The sequence below is a fragment of the Anser cygnoides genome, chromosome 27, assembly GCF_040182565.1.
Source record: "Anser cygnoides isolate HZ-2024a breed goose chromosome 27, Taihu_goose_T2T_genome, whole genome shotgun sequence".
In the NCBI taxonomy this organism is placed as follows: Eukaryota; Metazoa; Chordata; class Aves; order Anseriformes; family Anatidae; genus Anser; species Anser cygnoides.
Genome location: NC_089899.1, coordinates 326406 through 343202, shown reverse-complemented (window position 1 = coordinate 343202; position 16797 = coordinate 326406). Strand labels below are relative to the sequence as shown.

Below are 16797 nucleotides of genomic sequence, written 5' to 3'. Positions count from 1 at the left end.
GGCCCCGAACCCGGACCGAGCCGCGGCGGCGCTGCGCTGAGCCCGGTGCGAGCGGCGCCTGTCACCGGGGCCGTCACCGGGGGACCGGGCCGGGCCCGGCCGGGGGGGGCACCGCGGCTGTACCAAGCCGTGCTGCAGAGCCCCGGGACCGGCTACGGGGTGGGCCCCGGGGCTCCCAGAAGGCGCCGCCGGCAGCGGCCCGGCCCCGGCCCCGGCCCCGGCGCGGCGCCCCCTGACCCCCGCCCCCCGCCCCCTGACCCCCGGCCCCGCCCCGCCGCGCCCCCGCCGCTCCCCCGCCCTCGCGGCGCCGCAGCCAATCAGCGGCCGCCGCCGCATCCGGGCCCCGCGGCCCCCCCGCCCCGCCGCACCCCCCCCGCCGCCGCCGCTCGCGCCCGGCCATGGCGGAGGTGAGCGCGGAGCCGCCGGGGGGCCGGGGCCGGGGCCTCCCCGCTCCGCCTGCGCCCGGCCGGGGACCGGGGAGCGGCGCCGGGCAGGGGAAGCGGCGCCGCGGCGGGACCGGCTCTGGGCCCGGCGGGCAGCGGGGGGGCTGCGGGGGGCTCCGGGGGCGCCGAGGAGCCGCCGGGCGGGAGCGGGGCCGGGGCCGGGGCCGGGCGGGGCCGCACGGGGGGGGGGGGGGTCCGGCGGCAGAGAGCGGAGCCGCAGCCCCGGGGCTTTGGGGCGGGCGGGCCGGGAGGCCCGGGGGTGTCCCGGGGGAGCTCGGGGCCGCGGGGGCTGCAGGAAGCCCGGGGGGGGGGGGGGGGGGGGGGGGGGGCCTGCGCGGCCCGGTGCCCGAGCGGGGCCCCTGCTGCCCCGGCCGTTGCGACGCCCCCCCCCCGCCTGGGCGCCTCCGAACCGGCCCCGCTGCTGCCCGGAGACCCCCGCCGGGGGCGCGCGGTGTGGAGCGGGCGTCGGGCTCGTCGCGGGCTGCCCGGGAGCCCCCCGAGCACGGCTCCGTTTTCGGGGCGCTCCGCGGGCGGGGGCTGCCCTCCCCTGCCCGCCCGTCCCTGCACCGAGCACCGGCGGGCCGCGGGCCTCCGCGCCCGAGCGGCGCCTCCGCAGAGCCTCGCCCGACTCGAGGCCCCGAGGTGGCCCCGCGCGCGCGGCTCCGTCCCGGGGTCCCGCGGCCGCCGCTGCCTCCCCGGCGGGGTTGGGCCGCGGAGCCTCTGCTGCGGCCTGGGCAGCGGCTTCCCGAGCGGCGCAGGAGACGACCCCCGTGTCTTGTCCTTCGCTAATTTTTTTGCTCTTTCAGATGCGTAGGCTGCAGAACAAATGTTTCCATCCGTACCGCTTCCCTCTGGCCACAGCTGGGGCTCGTAGGAAACAAATCTGTGTCACGTAGCACGGACGGGGCAAAGGAACCAGGAAAGCTTCTCTCACCGACCCTGAAACCCCTACCAAACTAGCTGAGGAAATCGCTTTAGCTATTAAAATAGTAAGGCTGGGAAAGGAAACCTTCTCTCTTCTTCCTCACTTTCTTGCAAGAGCTGCTTCAGCCTGGAGGGCTTTGTGTGGCAGGTCTGGGACGATCGCAGTCAGCGCTGCGCTGGAACACGGCCTTGCCTGTGCGAGAAGCTCGGGCTCTTCCTCTGCAGCGCTGCGTGAGGCGTGGCTGTCGCTGTGTCTCCTGTGCTCAAAAGCTTGAGTCCAGAACTGAGAAGGGAGAGCTGAAGTCACCCAAAAATGCAAAGACGAGAGCGGGTAACTGGCCGAAGTCGGTGTAACTCTTGGGAGAGGAAAGTTGTGCTGGTGCCTGGGAAGCAGAGAGCAACGGAGGGAAAGCAGCTGCAGGGAACGTGTGTCTGCTCCCCAAGGCTAAGTGGCCTGCTGATGTGTAGGCGCCGCTCTCCAGCATCGTGGGGCACCCTCCAGGTAGCGGAGTTCACCGCTGTGAACTCTCACGGGGGTGGAACCATCCCCAGCAGTAGGCGACACCGTCCGTGCCTCGTCTGAGAGCCCCCCGTGGTCTGGGGACGCCTGGTAGTGCCTCCTCAGCGCTCCCGCTGTCTTTCTGACGCGTGCAGTGCTCTCGTCTTTCCCCCGTTCCTCTGGCTCGTCCGTCCTCTTGCGTCTGCGGTCTTCTGGATTTGTGAATGATTTGGGGGTTGGTTCAGTGTCACGCATGTTTAAATTTGGGTGTACAAGTGGGCCGCTGGCTTTGTCTGCCACTTGTTTCTTCTTTTCTCAGTCCAAACGCAGCAGCGCTGACGGTTTTGTGGTGCCTCTCAGCAGTTCCCACTTGCCCTAATGCTGTGTTACTGCTCTGGGGAAATAAACTCATGAGTAGTTGGGGGCTTGTCATCCTGGCCTACTGGCTGTTAGTCCTCATTCCAGCACTGATCTTTAATACAAGATCTCATTATTTCCGAGGTATTCTTGATACCTTCTCAAGCCAGCCCTTCCACTGCTGACAATTTCAGTCTTCGTTTTCCAAATCCTTAGCATGCAGCTCCGTATCGATCCTCGCGTGAGGGAGGCGCGATCAATGTATCGATCGTGGTCTCAGGGAAGAGCTCTGCAGATCACTCGAGGCAAAAGGGAGGGAGTGTAATCCACACCCGTGCCCTTTTCATGAAACTGGGATTATTTGCTTGGAAGGGTTTCTCCATGAGGGCTTTGTGCGTGGTCACATCCCAGCAGAGAGACGCTGACGCCTCCCAAGGTAGGAATCCATCTCCTGGTGCGGCCGTCCCCACAGCGGAGGTTGGCCGAGCCCTTTCCGTCCTCGTCTTTCGTTAGCTGCGAACTCCTCCTCCCTTTTCTTGGCTTGTGTGGCTGTTGGGCTCCGTCTGCAGCCAGACGAGGTGGTCTCCAGTGGGGTTCTCCTGCTGCTAATGACCAGGCACCGGGGACGGTGAATTGCAGCGCGCTTTGGCTGGGACCGGAGGCATCTCTTCAACACCTGGGTAGAGGAAGGAGCAAGAATTGCACGGACGCTTTCAGGATCCTCGCCCTCCCTCCCTCTCTCTGTCTTTCTCTCATGTGGGAGCATCTTCTGATGCCTTCCGTACCAACCGTCATCGTCGCAGTAATTACGTCTAGAAAATAACCGGCTCTGTAGTTGTTACAGAATTTGCAACGCGCGTTTAAACACCCAAAGGCGCTAATTCAGAGCCCAAAGTCCGGGGTGGCTTTTATGGTGTATACCTTGCTCTATTGGTAGAGGATCCGTTTTGATTTGAACCTGTGCTGTATTTCCTTGAGTTCTTAGAGAACTCAAGGAAATTCCTTGTGCTGAAGCACTGAGGATGTCCTGGCTCCCCCTGCCTGAGTGGGGAGCAGTGGGAGATGGCTGAGGGCCGCGAGGAGGTGTCACTGCTGACTGGGGGACCGACGCTCTGAGTTCCTGCTGCAGTCGGAGGCTCTCAGTCAGCTCGAAGGCATTGCCTAATTACCTCCTTGCTCCCTACCTAGGCTGAACTTGATGAACAGCATTTCCAGGTGCATCAGCCCAAGGAGCTGCAGATGTTCGGGCTTGTTGTCCAGGCCTCATGTCCAGCCCATGTTGCTGCCTAAACTTCTGACCGAGCACCGAATGCCAGAAAGCAGGTGCCTCTTCTCGGTGTTTACCTGTCTCATCCTCTTTCCACCTCACCTCTGCCACTTCCAGACCCCCTCGCTGCCTGCTCAGCTCTGAATTTCCTTGCTGACCCCTCTGAGCCTCCTGAATGCAGCGAGGCGCTGGGGGCAGCTGGAGTGCCGTTGATAAAAACGCTGTGTTCAAAGTGTGTGCTTAGAATGACGGCTTAGGGTCAGAATCCTTCTCTTAAGTAAGATGTAAGCCATCAAGACCTGCGGTCTTAAACTGGTGAAGGGATAAATTATTAGTGGGAAGCTGAAGGTAAACTGGAAACGCTGCCACATGCACTTAGAGACCGAGGGGAAGGTGATGAACCCCGAAGAGAGGAGCCGTGGGAGAGCTGTTAAATACACCTGGCTAGAGCTCTTTTTGCACAGCGATTTCCAGTGCTACCCTGTGTGGGTTTATTAACTTTTGCTTTGAAATTAAATTAATTGCATTTGCTGGAGGGTTTAAGTGGCTGGAGGTGCGTTACACTTTAAAAATGGAGAGTTGTCTCAGCCGTGTTTTTCTCTTTTCTTGAAGGCTTCGGTGGGCAGGCAGAGTCCGAGGGTGGTGCCATACCCAGCCCACAGCCTATGTCCCGGAGAGCCTGGCCTTCAGAGTGCAGCAGGTAAAGCCACGGTCTGTGCTTCTGTTTGTTGGTCTGGCTGCCAGAGGAAATGAGGCTCCTGTGCTCAGCCTGTCCGTTCCCTCCCCTTCTCCTTCCGACTTCTTTGGAACCTGTTGGGTGATTCCAATCACACTTGACAGGCGAGAAAAGTCTTAAAAATGCCAAAGCTCCCAGAAGCATCTGTCTGCTGGTTCTCCCAATAAATAGTAATTATCCTAAAAGTGCCTCAAGTGAGGAGAAGGCTGCAGCGTGCATTCAGATGTTATCATATCAGGGAATCCAGTCAGGAGGGAACCATAAATACCCAGAAAACCTTCAGATACATCTTCCAGGCAGTCATGGGGCCTGGATGTGTAGCAGCCAGGCTTTGCAGCGCGGTGCTCACGGAATGACTTCTGCTGGTTGTGCTTCTCAGCCCCTCTCACTCCTTTCTGCCTAATCTCTTCCGCTGCCTTATCACGGCCGCACACGCACGAGGACGGGTCGTCCCGAGCTTTGTCACATCTGAAGATTTGGTTCAGGATGATCCAATACCCAGCTTCTTCTAATCCCTGCAGTTGTGTCAATGGGCTCGGCTGATCACCGACTGAACCTAGCAGAGATCCTTTCACAGAACTATGGTGTACGGGAGGAAAGGGAAGAAGAGGAAGATACTCAGGAGAAACAGAAATCCTTAGAAGAGCTGGAGAAGAGTTTCAGTGCCTCTCAGGTAAAGGCGGGAGGGGAGGGGAAGGGAAATTACCTGCTGGATTTTCTAGCTTTCTTTGAGAGTGCTGGTACCATAGATCTTTGTGAGAAACTGTCTTGCTTGCTCTGATGGCTGTGTGCTGTGTTTAGGTCCACCCATCAACAGGTCTTAGGTTTAAATTTGGATAGCAAATAATTGGTTTGCCAGCCGGTGGCAGCAGTAAATTTTGGAGACTTTGTCTGCCAGGTAGCTGCTCTGACCACATGGACTTCCTTCACCCACCTTGCTGAGGAGCCGTCAGCTGATGGGTGATGTCCATTCCGCAGAGATGATGGGATGTGGTCCTCCAGTGGGTAGTCTAAACATATTCTAAAAATACCGTTGACTGTATTGTTTTGGGGTGGAAGTTCCTGGCTTGTCCATACCTGTAAGACCAGGTTGTGGTGGGTTCTGGTGGACATGCCTCCTTCATTGCGCAGCACTGCCCAAGGCATTCAGAGCCCCCAGAAGAGCAGAGCTGCTTCGACTGCCTCTGCACGTGTGTTCGCTGCAGCTGCTGTTGTACTCGGTGATTGCTCCACTCCTGATGAAGCTTTGTCTTCCTCTCGCTCAGAACAGTGAAATGCCATTTGAGGAGCTGCTTGCACTTTACGGCTATGAGGCATCCGATCCCATCTCAGAACAGGGCAGTGAGAGCAATGATATGACTCCAAATCTCCCAGATATGACTCTGGATAAGGTAAGAGCAGCGGTCAGCTCGGGTGTGTGCTGTTAGGCTGCGCTGTAGGGTGCTGAGCTGGCTGAGAGCTTCAGGTGTCTAGTAGCTCTCCTCAGGTGGAGCTTGGCGAATGCCAGGGAAGGGGCCTGCCTAGTTCTGGTGCCCCAGCGAGGGGGCAGGAATGTGAATGTGCAGGGAATAGAGGGGACTAGGGGAAGGATAGCTGTTTTAAAAAGGACGCTGTAAAAACCCTTCATGGAACGTAGGTAACTATGCTTTGCACGTAGGTGGGTCTGTGGATGGTCAGGGCAGGTTTGTATCTTCCTTCTGAGCCAGCTGATGTAGAAAGTTGTTTCCTTATGGGATCTTTGAGCTCTGTACTCTGGGTGGGGGTCTGCAGAAAAGGCCTCTTGCTCCTCCTCTCTCTGGCTTCCATAGGAAGCCATTCTCCTCTTGATGCTTATAGAAGTGCTTCTAGGGAGAATAATCCAGGGGTGGCAGGGAGTGCAAGGCAGAATCTGTCTTTGAAGAAGCTGTGGGAGGGTGAGGAGGGCTATGGATGTGGCTGCCCTTGGCCAGAAATATTTTACTGTAGGCCTCACACACCCCCACCCCCTGCTTTTTTTTTTTTTAATTTAAAATATTTTTCACTTTCTTGTTGTTGTTAAAAGGAACAAATAGCGAAGGATTTGCTTTCAGGGGAAGAAGAGGAGGAGACACAGTCTTCAGCTGATGATCTGACTCCATCCGTCACATCCCATGATGCGTCAGACCTATTCCCAAACCAGCCTGGCTGTATGTGTTGCTAATTTCTAAGTAATTGTTTTGTACTTAGATGTTTTGTGCAGGATAGGGCAGGGACATATTTCTTTACTTTGTCACTAAGTTTCCTGAGTTACATTTTTCCACATTCTTTCTGGGGCTGCAAATAAACCTGAGTGCCAGTGGGTTCACCCAGCACCGGTTAGGACACTCATTTTTAGCACAGATGAGCAGGGGGGTCAGGAGAAAATTGTCTTTAGCTGTAACTCACAACATTGGTAAAGTGAGAACTGTTTTGCTGCCTGTTGTAATTACGATCTGCTGGGTCTGACACCTCTACAAGTGAATACATTCAGTAGCACTACTGGTCTGATACATTGCGGCAGTTTCAGAATGTGCAGGAAGCCAAAGTGCATGGGAGGCATGGTATAAAGTGATCTTATTCCTTCTGCTGTCTTGCAAAATGAGGGAGTCTGAGTTCTCCAGGTTGGTTGGCACCACCTGCGTGGCAAGTGTGCAAATTGTCTTATTTAAAATCAGAAAATGGAAATATGGGTAAGTAGTCACTGAGGACCATGCTGAATGTAACTTTAAGACAGAAAATAAAGGGAAGGGGAGGGAACATAGAGCAGTAGTAATAAACCATTTCATAACAACAGATCTCTTCATTTCCCACAAAGCAAACAACTTTCTTGCTGATGAAGACAAAGAGCCCTGTTCATCTCCATGTGCTTCCTCCATGGCTGAGGATTCAGAGGAGGACTCCATCCCATCCAACGAGTGTAAGAAGGTAAATGATCAGAATGCATCCAGAAGGGAAGCTGAGGCAATGGGCCTGAGGAAATTTGAGGAAAGCATGACACCAAAGCACTGTGGTATTTCCCTCAAGAAGTTTTATTTCTTCATCTTCCTTTTCCTCAGTCTTGCATTTTGTGGAAGGCAGTGGCAGACATGGGTTGCAAAGTGTATTTTTGGTGTGATCTTGAAATCTTCATCTGAAACTATTTTCTGCTTCAGATATGGAAAATGCTGTTGTTGCCTTGGTAAATCAGAACTGCAATCCATAGCCCTATAAAAGTGAATTGCTGTGCGATACTCCCAGTGGGTTTTACTGAGGGGGAACCATCATATGAAAGAGAGGAGCAGACTTCTGAATTCATCCTGGTTATGAAGGTTGCAGGAGACCTTTAGCATTCTTTTTATCTCCAGCTATTTGCTATATATCTTTATTAAAACTATGTAAATACCTAAGGTCCCTAAAGTATGATCTGGTTGGTTGTAAATCTTTCTAGTTACCCTATAAAGTAAGTCAAGGCTCCCTAGAAGTAATGGTGACACTGGGGACTACTGATATATGTTGGCCTCGTGGTGTCATAGCCCTTAAATCATGCGGTACACTTCATTGCCTACATGGAGCGTGTTCCGTTTCGATTTACTGACTTCTCTGTGATGGTGTTTCAGGAGATCATGGTTGGACCTCAGTACCAAGCCACTGTTCCCATCCTCCACTTGAACAGGCACAGTGAAAAAGGTAAGGCAACTTGCTTTACGTATCTTGTTTGGATGTAGGGCTGCTGGCCTGGCCATTTGAAGGGGCTCAGTTCACCAGTTCTGCTCTGTATGTCTAGGCTTAGCACCTCTCAGTAATGACATCAAAATTTACAGCTGTACCCAAGCTAGCTTTTAAACTAGCTTATCTGAATTTGGTGAGTAATACAGCTACAGACGCTCAGTGAAAACTGGCTTGGTAGGATGACAGGTTTGGAGGAAGGGGGCTCAGCTGTAGCCAAAGAGGGAGATGCTCTAATTTATTTTTCTCTGACATCTTCCTGAAGTAGCAAGAGTTATTTTCATTTAGTACTCCCTGGAACTAATCAGTTCCCGATTTGATAGCATGTCTGCAGAGTAGATAGAGTTGCCTTGATTTGCAGATTGTCTAATAACTAGTGTGATACTAGCAGCAGCTCGCTGAACTTCTGAAGAAGATAGCTAACAGAAAACCACCTCTTTAAAAATGACTCATTTCCTCCCTAGTTCTTTTAACCTAGCAGACTAAGCAAATGATTTAAAGAGATAAAAGTTATCAGTGTTGCAGGTACCATTTCAGATTTACTTGCTGTAGTTCTCAGAACTTTTTACTGCTACTTAATCAGGAAGTTTACGATGCTCTTAGCCTTCTGTACTGAAGACCATGGATTTAGTGCCTGTTTCCCATAGCCTGTACATTTGCATCAGTGCAAAATGAGGAAACTTGCAGTAGATCCAGATGGTGGTCTTCTATGCCCTGTCTGTACTTTCCTCTGACCTGATTTTGCATGGCAAGAGAGTGGGTTCCTTTGCCGGTAGAAATACATGAACAAGTAAATCGCATAGGGTGCTCATGTTTTTATGACCCCCCCCCCATAACCTCCCTGGGTCAGGGGGGTTGGAGTTAGGTGATCTTTAGGGTCCCTTCCAACCCAAGCCATTCTGTGGCTATCTGAATAGAAAAATCACTGTATTTCTGATTATTTTTATTGCAGAATCCCTTCTTGCTTTCCTCTGTGCTGCAGTTTTACTTAACCCTCTGTCTGCATGGTTGTGTGCTTTGTTCTCATGGACCAAGAGCCTTGAAAGCTGAAAGGGGCAAGAACCACTCAGTGCTGCAGTGTGCTGCTGCTGCTTTGTGTAGGTGGAGCAGCTCACAGTGGAGCATTACAGCCTTGCAGATGCTTAGTTTTGTGCTTAGGACAGAGAGGGTCTTGAGCCTAGGCCAGGCTTGTAGCTCAAAGGTGCCTTGCTTCAAAGTCCTTTTGTTTACTGTGTGTGGGAAAAGACACCTTAGAACACAGGGTTTTTAAGTTGCCACGATTAATGAATCAAAGCAACAGCCTTTGAGAACATGGTAACAAAAAACTTGTCAGCCAACCCTCTGAAGAAGCGGAAACCAGACGAGCCTGTGCCTAGGGCTCTAAAAAAGGTATAAGCAGTAGTAAGCTTACCTGCCTCCAAAATGAGGAGGGGAAAATGCAGCACCTTCACACTGATGGTTGTCATCTCTAGTGCCAGGTTAGGAGTCCAAGCAAAGATTTTCTCCCTTCTTCTGCCTCTGCCATGCCCAGACACGCAGACCATTTCTTAAAAGCAGTGGGATTCTCTGATTAGTTTATTTTGGTACTTTTTCTTTTAGCCTATGAAAATGAAGATCAGCTGCTTTGGGACCCAAACATCCTTCCTGAGAGAGAGGTTGAAGAGTTCCTATATTGTGCAGTGAAGCGGCGGTGGGATGAGCTGTCTAGCAGCAGCCTGCCAGAAGGAGAGATGGTGAAGGACAATGAACAGGTAAAATCTTGCAGCCGGAGATATTAGAACGATGCTGGCATAGTAGTGCAGCGCTTCCTTCAGAGATCTTGAATGAGACCCACTTGAAAAGAGACTGGGACCTACCTCCTGTGATCCTCTGCTCCTGCTTCATGGATAAGTGAGAGTGCCTTCCAGATGGAGTCTTAGGAGGGTCTTCACTCTGCTTTTGGGAAGACAGGAAATGTCTGCAGTGGATCAGACTACAGACCTGCCTAGCTTAGTACTTTCCTTCTAAAGCTGCTTGTAGAAGGCATCTGTGGATGCTTGTGGAAAATGTGTAACAGGCAGGGCAAGTAGAGAATAGTTAGTTTTGACTGTATTCTCTTGGTATCCCAAAATCTCTGAGACAGAGCTTGCAGCAGGACAAATTTGGATCTGTACTCTATAAAATTCTGTCGTCTTTTGAAGGCAGCAGAAGATCAAACATTTAACTAAGAAACCAGAGTGGCTGTGTTTCCTCTAAAGTAGGCAGGCTAGATTCTCACGATAAGCCCAGTATCTGCAGAAACATGGGAGCACACCTGTAATCCCTGGAGTTGCTGGTAGAATTGCATCTTTTCAGTCGTAGGGTTTGTAATGCAGTTCTGTGAAAATTGGAATGATGTATGCTGGCTGCCAAGCTAGGGTTAGTGGAAAAGTGGCTCCTGGGAGAAATAAGTTTCACAAGACAAACATGAGTCATGCAGAGGTCTGCTTGTGGCGTGTTGCTGTCAGTCACTTTCTTTTGTTTCCTAGGCATTGTATGAACTGGTTAAATGCAATTTCAATGCAGAAGAGGCATTACGGAGGTTACGGTTCAATGTGAAGGTTATCAGAGGTGAGAACCCCTGTGTCTGGATTCCAGTCCAAACACCAAGGCACGTGTAACTCTTCCAGATTCTGTATGCTTCCTCCAATTCCTCTTTCTGCTGTAGATGAGCTTTGTGCCTGGAGCGAGGAAGAATGTAGAAATTTTGAACATGGCTTCAGGGTCCATGGGAAAAACTTTCATCTTATCCAAGCAAACAAGGTAAGAATGTTCACCCCTGCATCGCACTAAGACAAAGGGAACGAGGCAGGTGCATTTGCACCAGAAGTGTTATTTGAGCCTTGGCTGATGCAGGAAGTTCAGGACTGCTGAGTTCCAATCCCAGGCTTTGTGTTGACTCATGCTAGCAGGTGATGGGCTGTTCACTGCCCTGCTCTGCCTTATTTTCCAGGTGGGAGAAGTGACAAACAACACTGACCTGCATGAGTGATGTCAGTTAATTACTGATTAGCCCTTTCTGGAGTCTCAAAAGTTCTTTCCAAACTCTCAGCCCTTGCAGTACTTCTGTGAATGAGTGAGTTGAGCATGTGGATGTTTTGTAAAGTCCCCTGGGGTCCTCTAGAATGAAAGATGCTGTTGTAGGGAGAACTGGGCCCCAGGACATATGCTGCTATGCTGGGAGTTGGCAGAACCAGAGAGTCCAGTCCTACCACTGATTCACTGTGGGCATGTTGACACTGGCCAGTGAAAATGGATGCAGGTTTGCTCTCTTGGTGTTAAGTGTGCTGCTGGAAGTGCAGGAAGGTCCTGCATGAATGTACTGTGCGTGAACCCACACTGGGGTCTGCGAGAACAATTGTGCACCATGGGGAGTTACTTCTCTGGCCGATTACCGCCTTGGAAATCTCGGTATCTGCTTCTGTTCTGTAGTGCAGATGTGTCCATAGCAATGTAAATCGCTGTAATGCACTTAACTTGCTGTGCTGATAAAACGGGTGAATAACCCTTGCTCCACGAAGCACGTCTGGATGTGTGGCATTCTGACTGTGGTGTTTCTCCTCAGGTCCGCACCCGGTCAGTGGGCGAGTGCGTGGAGTATTACTACATGTGGAAAAAGTCAGAGCGCTATGACTACTTCACTCAGCAGACTCGTTTAGGAAGGAAGAAGTACGTCCTCCACCCTGGAGCCACGTGCGTGGAATATTCTCACACTAAAATTAGTAATATTAACCTCCCAGTGAAGATCCTGGCTGCAAAGCACCTCTGCTTTAAAGGCTGCGCTTTCTGCTCTAGAAGGTTTCTTGGGTGGGAGCATGCAGAGATGCATTGGGTGTTCTCAGACCATAACGCACTGTTAGTGTGGGAGGGGACAGTTAAGCAATTATTTGCTTGGATGTGGACTTTCTTGTGTCAGAAAATAGTGTTTTCTTTCAGATAAATGCATTCACAAGAAAGATTAAGGTTATGGTCAGGGATTCAGGGCTGATCTCAAGAAGTAATTCAGCTGGATGCAGTTTTGGGAAGGGATTTTTTTTTACGTACAAAAATACCCCATTTCTGATTATTGGAGGAGAATTAATTTCTTTCCCTGCAAATAACCTTTGAGGCAAATTCTTCACTTTGAAATATATGTTAATTACAGCAAATACTTTTCAAAAAGGTTGAAACTTAAAGTTTTAAAAGGTCAAAATGAAATATTTAAGTTGAATCAATTAAAAATATTAGATGTTAGAGCTTGAAAAATGTTTAAGTCTTAGCTTTTTTTCTGCTGACTCAAGACAGGAAAATACCTGAAATCTCAAATTTCCCCATGGTAGAAAATATTTTTTTGTCTCCCGCTCTTTGCTGGCACGCTGACATTGTCACAACCCTGTGCAATCATTCTGTGAAGCTGGCTGCTCCCTGGGGAGAGTATTTGACCATTTGTTTTGTTATGGAAGAGGCTGAGACTCAGAGAGCCGGAGGGCAGAGCTCTGCGTTTGGGAAGCCACACAGCCTGTTCTGGTTTAACGTGGGCTGGTCTCAGGCACCCTGACTTAACCGTGGGTATGGATGTTCCTCCTCGTGAGGCCTCTACAGCCCTGCTGCTTTATTTGTTGGTGGGTTTTAATCCCAGTTGCTGTTTTTCCTGCCTACATCTTTCTGCCCAGCGGGTGGTCACAGTTCTGTCTCTCTTTCCCCACAGGGATTACACCGACAATGACTTGGATGGGGGCGAGGTAGAAAACGCCAGTCGTTCTCGGAGCTCCCCACCGATTCCCTCTGCCACTAGCTGCCTGGACTCTCACTTTGGCCAAGATCAGCTAGTGATTGAGAGCACAGGTAACTGCCTTCTCTTCTGTCTGCCAGGGGGACAGCTCCCCTCCCTCCCTCAGCAGCACAGACCCTTCTCTGCCTTTCTCCTGCTGCTGTTACCCAGCTGCTGCTCTTCTCCCTGCACCTTGCCGGTGTGCTCACTTTCTGCCCTGAGTCAAACACCAGCCCTGGGCAGAGTGTGGTGTACGTAAAGGAGAGTTGGCTGTCCCTACGTTGATCAGTACTGGCTCCTTTAGAGTTGGTCCTGCTTCAGATGTGGAGGGACGGCCTAAGTCATTCCCAAAGCAAGAGAATTTGTGCGAGCTTTGGGTACCGGAGGCAGGCAGTTGCTTTCAGTGCACCTGCCTTAATTAGTGGACACTGGCACATCCTCCAGAGGCAGATTTAAAGCACCAGAAGTCAGGCTGTGCCTGTTAGCTGCCCTCAGAGAGAGATGGCTGTAAGAAGACTCTCAGAGAGCCCCAAATGGGTTCATTCCCTCTCTCTGTCCTACCACGGACAAGGGCTTTGTGTTAGCACCTGCCAGGGGACGTACGCTTGAGGGGACGGGATTTAGGATTGGGTTTATCTTAGAATCTCTTTTGAGATTTCCCTTAATTTCCATAGAAACACTGGTGGCCTCCTATCTGCTGTCTGCATCCTGCCTTTCTTTGGTAGATGCTGTCAGGATTTTTGGTTGCTATAATAAAGAAACATCTTTGCCATCAAACAAATACTGTTCTGGTTAGGTGGGATTGAGCTGGATTCTGGTTTTCATACGTTATGGACTCACTCTAGTTTTATTTCACTTGCTGCCTCCCACCCTTTCTTCCTCCCTGTCTGTCCATCGTCCGTACGCTTCCCTCCTCTGCGGTGCGCAGAGCCTCTGAGCGTGGAGAGCACAGCCTGCAGCCTGGGCAGCATGAGCGAGTCGGGGCAGGGCTATGAGTGCAGTACTCCTTCGGAGACGAATTGTTCCTTCGACCCCGCCGAGGAGACCTCCTCAGGCACGCTCTCGGCTTCCTGCACACGGCATACTGTCACCCCCTCCGACACGGGGCTCTATGCTTTGCCGACGGCAGGACCAGGACTAGCGGAGAAGCAGGAGACGTTGCAAAGCTCTGGTGAGACGATAACCATGGACTTCACTCTCCCTGCAGACATTAATGAGGGCTTACCTTTAATTGCTGGCCCTGTGGATTTGGACAGAGACCCAGAGGCAGTGGTGGCCCCTGCGCAAGTGTCCTTATCGGTCACAGATTTTGGCCTCATTGGCATCGGAGATGTAAATAGCTTTCTGACTGCGCATCAGGCCTGCCCGGCACCCGTGGCTCGGTCAGAGCCCTTGTCACAGTGAGAGTCTCCAGTCACAAACCTGTCACAAATCCACCGAGGACTTTGACCTGACTGAGTGAAATCCTGGAACTTCCACTGTTCTCTAGGGACAGTATGGAGCTGTTGGTCAGAATCTGTCTTTCCATCCTCCTTGATCCAAGGCTACAGTGAAACCAAACACGTTTCTGCTCCAGCGTGTTCCGACACGATCACACAAAGCTGGTGGCCAGCTTGAGTGAGGGGGGAGGCCCACGACCCCCCGTTTTGTTGACCGTGTGTCACCCCAGGTCTTGCCAGGCTGTTGGGAGAGTCCCTGTCCCCAGGACCGGGGAGGTGGAGTCCCTCCTCTGGCTCCAGCGGGACGGTCTGAGTGCAAAAATGTGTTGAGAACAGGGATGTATCGCAGGCACTTTGGGGCTGGGACAGAGGATGCAGTCTGGAGGTCCGAGAGCTTAGGAAATCAGCATGGAGCACAATCTGCCCGGGCTGGAGGGCTGCTCACCAGCGGAGATGGGCATGGCGATGCCAAAGGAAGGCGAGGAGTCGTGGCTGTTCATCCGCACAGTGGGCTGCAATAGAAGTCGTTCTCCCCGTTCCCCTTCTCACAGCTACCCTGCGCTCCTGAGCTGAGCACTGTAACAGGCGCTCGCAGTCCTGTTTTCAAACCTCCCGGGGCTGCGCGTTGCTCTCTGCCCACACTGCTGCCAGCTCCGGCTGGGATGTCGCCTGTTCCAGTCCTTTGGCTGAAACTTAGGTCTTGGAAAGGGGTGCTGTGCGGTGCAGCAGTGTTGTGCATGCTAAAGCCCATCCCGCCTTCCCTTGTAGTGCTCTGCCATGAACTGGGCCGGGGAGATCTTGTGCTGGGAATCAGGGCAGTGTCCAGACCCACAAAGTGATGTTGGCCTTCAGTGCTGCACTGCTGCCCCCTTTGTTCTTGCCGGTGAATACCTGGATCGTTTCTGGCCCTGCTGCACTTCAGGAGGGTGAAATGCAGCTACAACCTCTGTAACGTCTCAGCTTGTCCCAAACAATTTGCTAGCTGGGGAAGGAGGAGGAGCTGGACGCAGGAAGAGAGGGCCAGAAGGGGATGGTGATCTCTGAGTTGACCCTCGCTTTGTTGGGTGCCTGAAGCTAGAATTGTGGAAATGGAGAAGCAGCAGCTGCCACTGGGTAAGGGGCAGCTGCTGCCTGACCTCCCCGGGCAGCGACAGCGAACAGAGCGAGGATGTGCATCCTGGCAGGGCGAGAGCTCCCAGCCTGTCCCTCCCTGGAGTCACCCACAGCGGGGCCGTGCTTCCTCCCCCCCGCTGCGCACACTGCGTGCACCTCAGCTCCCTGCGCACCCCGCGTCGGGCACCGCTGCTAGCGCCGAGAGGCAGGCAGGAGAGCACGCCAGTCCCAGCGCATCCCTACCCCTTCCCACCTGCCTCCGTTCTTCTAAAACGTCACCAAAAAAGCTCTCTCTTCTGAGAGAAAAGTGCGTCTCTACTGCCGGCGTTTTGAGGAGGTGACGAGGGTCAGCACCGAAGCGGCCAGAGGCTGCGCAGAGCTGTGGGTGCGCTGAGTCGGAGCTGGTCTGCGTCCCGCTTGTGTGCCAGGTCTGGGGCTTGTCACTGGCTTATGTCCGCTGTTCGCATTCCTTTCTTCCATGCAGGGAATGCTGCTGACTTGCTGGGCAGGGCTCTAATGCAGATGTTCCCTTCCTCCAGCCATTTGCTGTGCTTGGGAAGGGTTTGGGTTGAGTCTTTTTGCTTATTTTGGTAGAGGTCTTCGGGCGGTGATCCTGCAGTTGCTTCTGCTGCCAGTGGATTTGGAAGATGACTAAAGGCATTAGCCTGGGACCCCCTTTTATCCGGCCCAGCGAGGTTGTGCTCACTCCTGCAGCAGGGGCATGGAGACAGCACCAGACAGCTTCACGGGGTAGCTTAGGGTCAGACCTCATCTCTCCCTTTCAGGCCCCAGACCCATTCGCCTCCTGCTAGGAGGTGCCGAGCTCCAGACACCGCTCTTGTGGCCAGGCATTGCTCTGTGAAACGTGCCGTAAAATGGAGGTCTCGCCTCTGGCTGCTCCCGGCTGCTGGAAACGGAAGGCAAACAGAAGTGCCCGCTCCATAGTGAAACCTCCCAGGCTGTGATTCCCCTTTTCTGGGGGTGAGAGGAAGCTGCTTGGCTGGAAGGAGAGGAGGTGGCAGGGCGAGAGCATCTGCAGCCCTCCCAGGGAGGGTCAGGCCTTGGCTTCTCCTCTCCATCAGCCAAGAATGTTCTTAGTTTTTCCTGAAACCATTTTTCTTTGGTTTGTTTCAAGCCCCAGTGAAAGGAGAGAAGAGGCTGGAGGAGGCAGAAATGTCTTATTTATATTATTCAGTGTTGTTTACAGATTCGCATGGGGTCTTTCAACATGAGCGCAGCGCTTTTCCCACATAACTGTAAGGGAGAGGGGTGAAAAGGGCTGGGGCAGGGCGGGGAGTCACTGGGGGAGGTTTGGTTTTGGTTTTGTTGGGGTTTTCTTTTTCCTTCTTACAAAGCACATTCACTTTGAGACGCTCCCAATGCTGGACTCTTCCCCCCACCCCCAAGCCCTACACTGTGAAGTGATACTGCCTTGAAGACCCCTCGCCGTTATTTATTTAATTAAAAACTTAATTTGAAAGCAAGCAGGAAACCTGTCTTGGTTTTGGAGACTGAGGTGCTGCAGGCCTGCGTGTGGGGGTGGCAGAGG

The 16797-nt window shown here is 52.7% G+C and overlaps 1 protein-coding gene across 2 annotated transcripts; it reads left to right on the top strand.

The window, feature by feature from the left end:
• Positions 1–353: 353 nt before the first annotated feature.
• MIER2 (MIER family member 2) lies at positions 354–16732 on the top strand. 2 transcript variants are annotated; one of them, XM_066983926.1, is made up of 13 exons: positions 354–407; positions 4103–4190; positions 4748–4899; positions 5492–5617; positions 6268–6391; positions 7039–7148; positions 7820–7889; positions 9528–9679; positions 10436–10517; positions 10615–10709; positions 11512–11615; positions 12634–12770; positions 13625–16732. In XM_066983926.1, the coding sequence occupies exons 1-13, from the start codon at positions 399–401 to the stop codon at positions 14098–14100; spliced, it is 1725 nt and encodes a 574-aa protein (XP_066840027.1). In that variant the 5' UTR covers positions 354–398; the 3' UTR covers positions 14101–16732. The 2 variants fall into 2 exon arrangements, with proteins under 2 accessions (XP_066840027.1, XP_066840026.1); XM_066983925.1 differs by having other exon boundaries at positions 356–407; positions 11512–11639.
• Positions 16733–16797: the final 65 nt, after the last annotated feature.

What these genes read in the sequence shown, in the direction of transcription:
- MIER2 (XM_066983925.1), top strand. An exon ending in ATCTTATCCAAGCAAACAAG is followed by an intron (nt 10,710 to 11,511) that starts GTAAGAATGTTC and finishes GTTTCTCCTCAG; the next exon opens with GTCCGCACCCGGTCAGTGGG. An exon ending in GCTAGTGATTGAGAGCACAG is followed by an intron (nt 12,771 to 13,624) that starts GTAACTGCCTTC and finishes TGCGGTGCGCAG; the next exon opens with AGCCTCTGAGCGTGGAGAGC.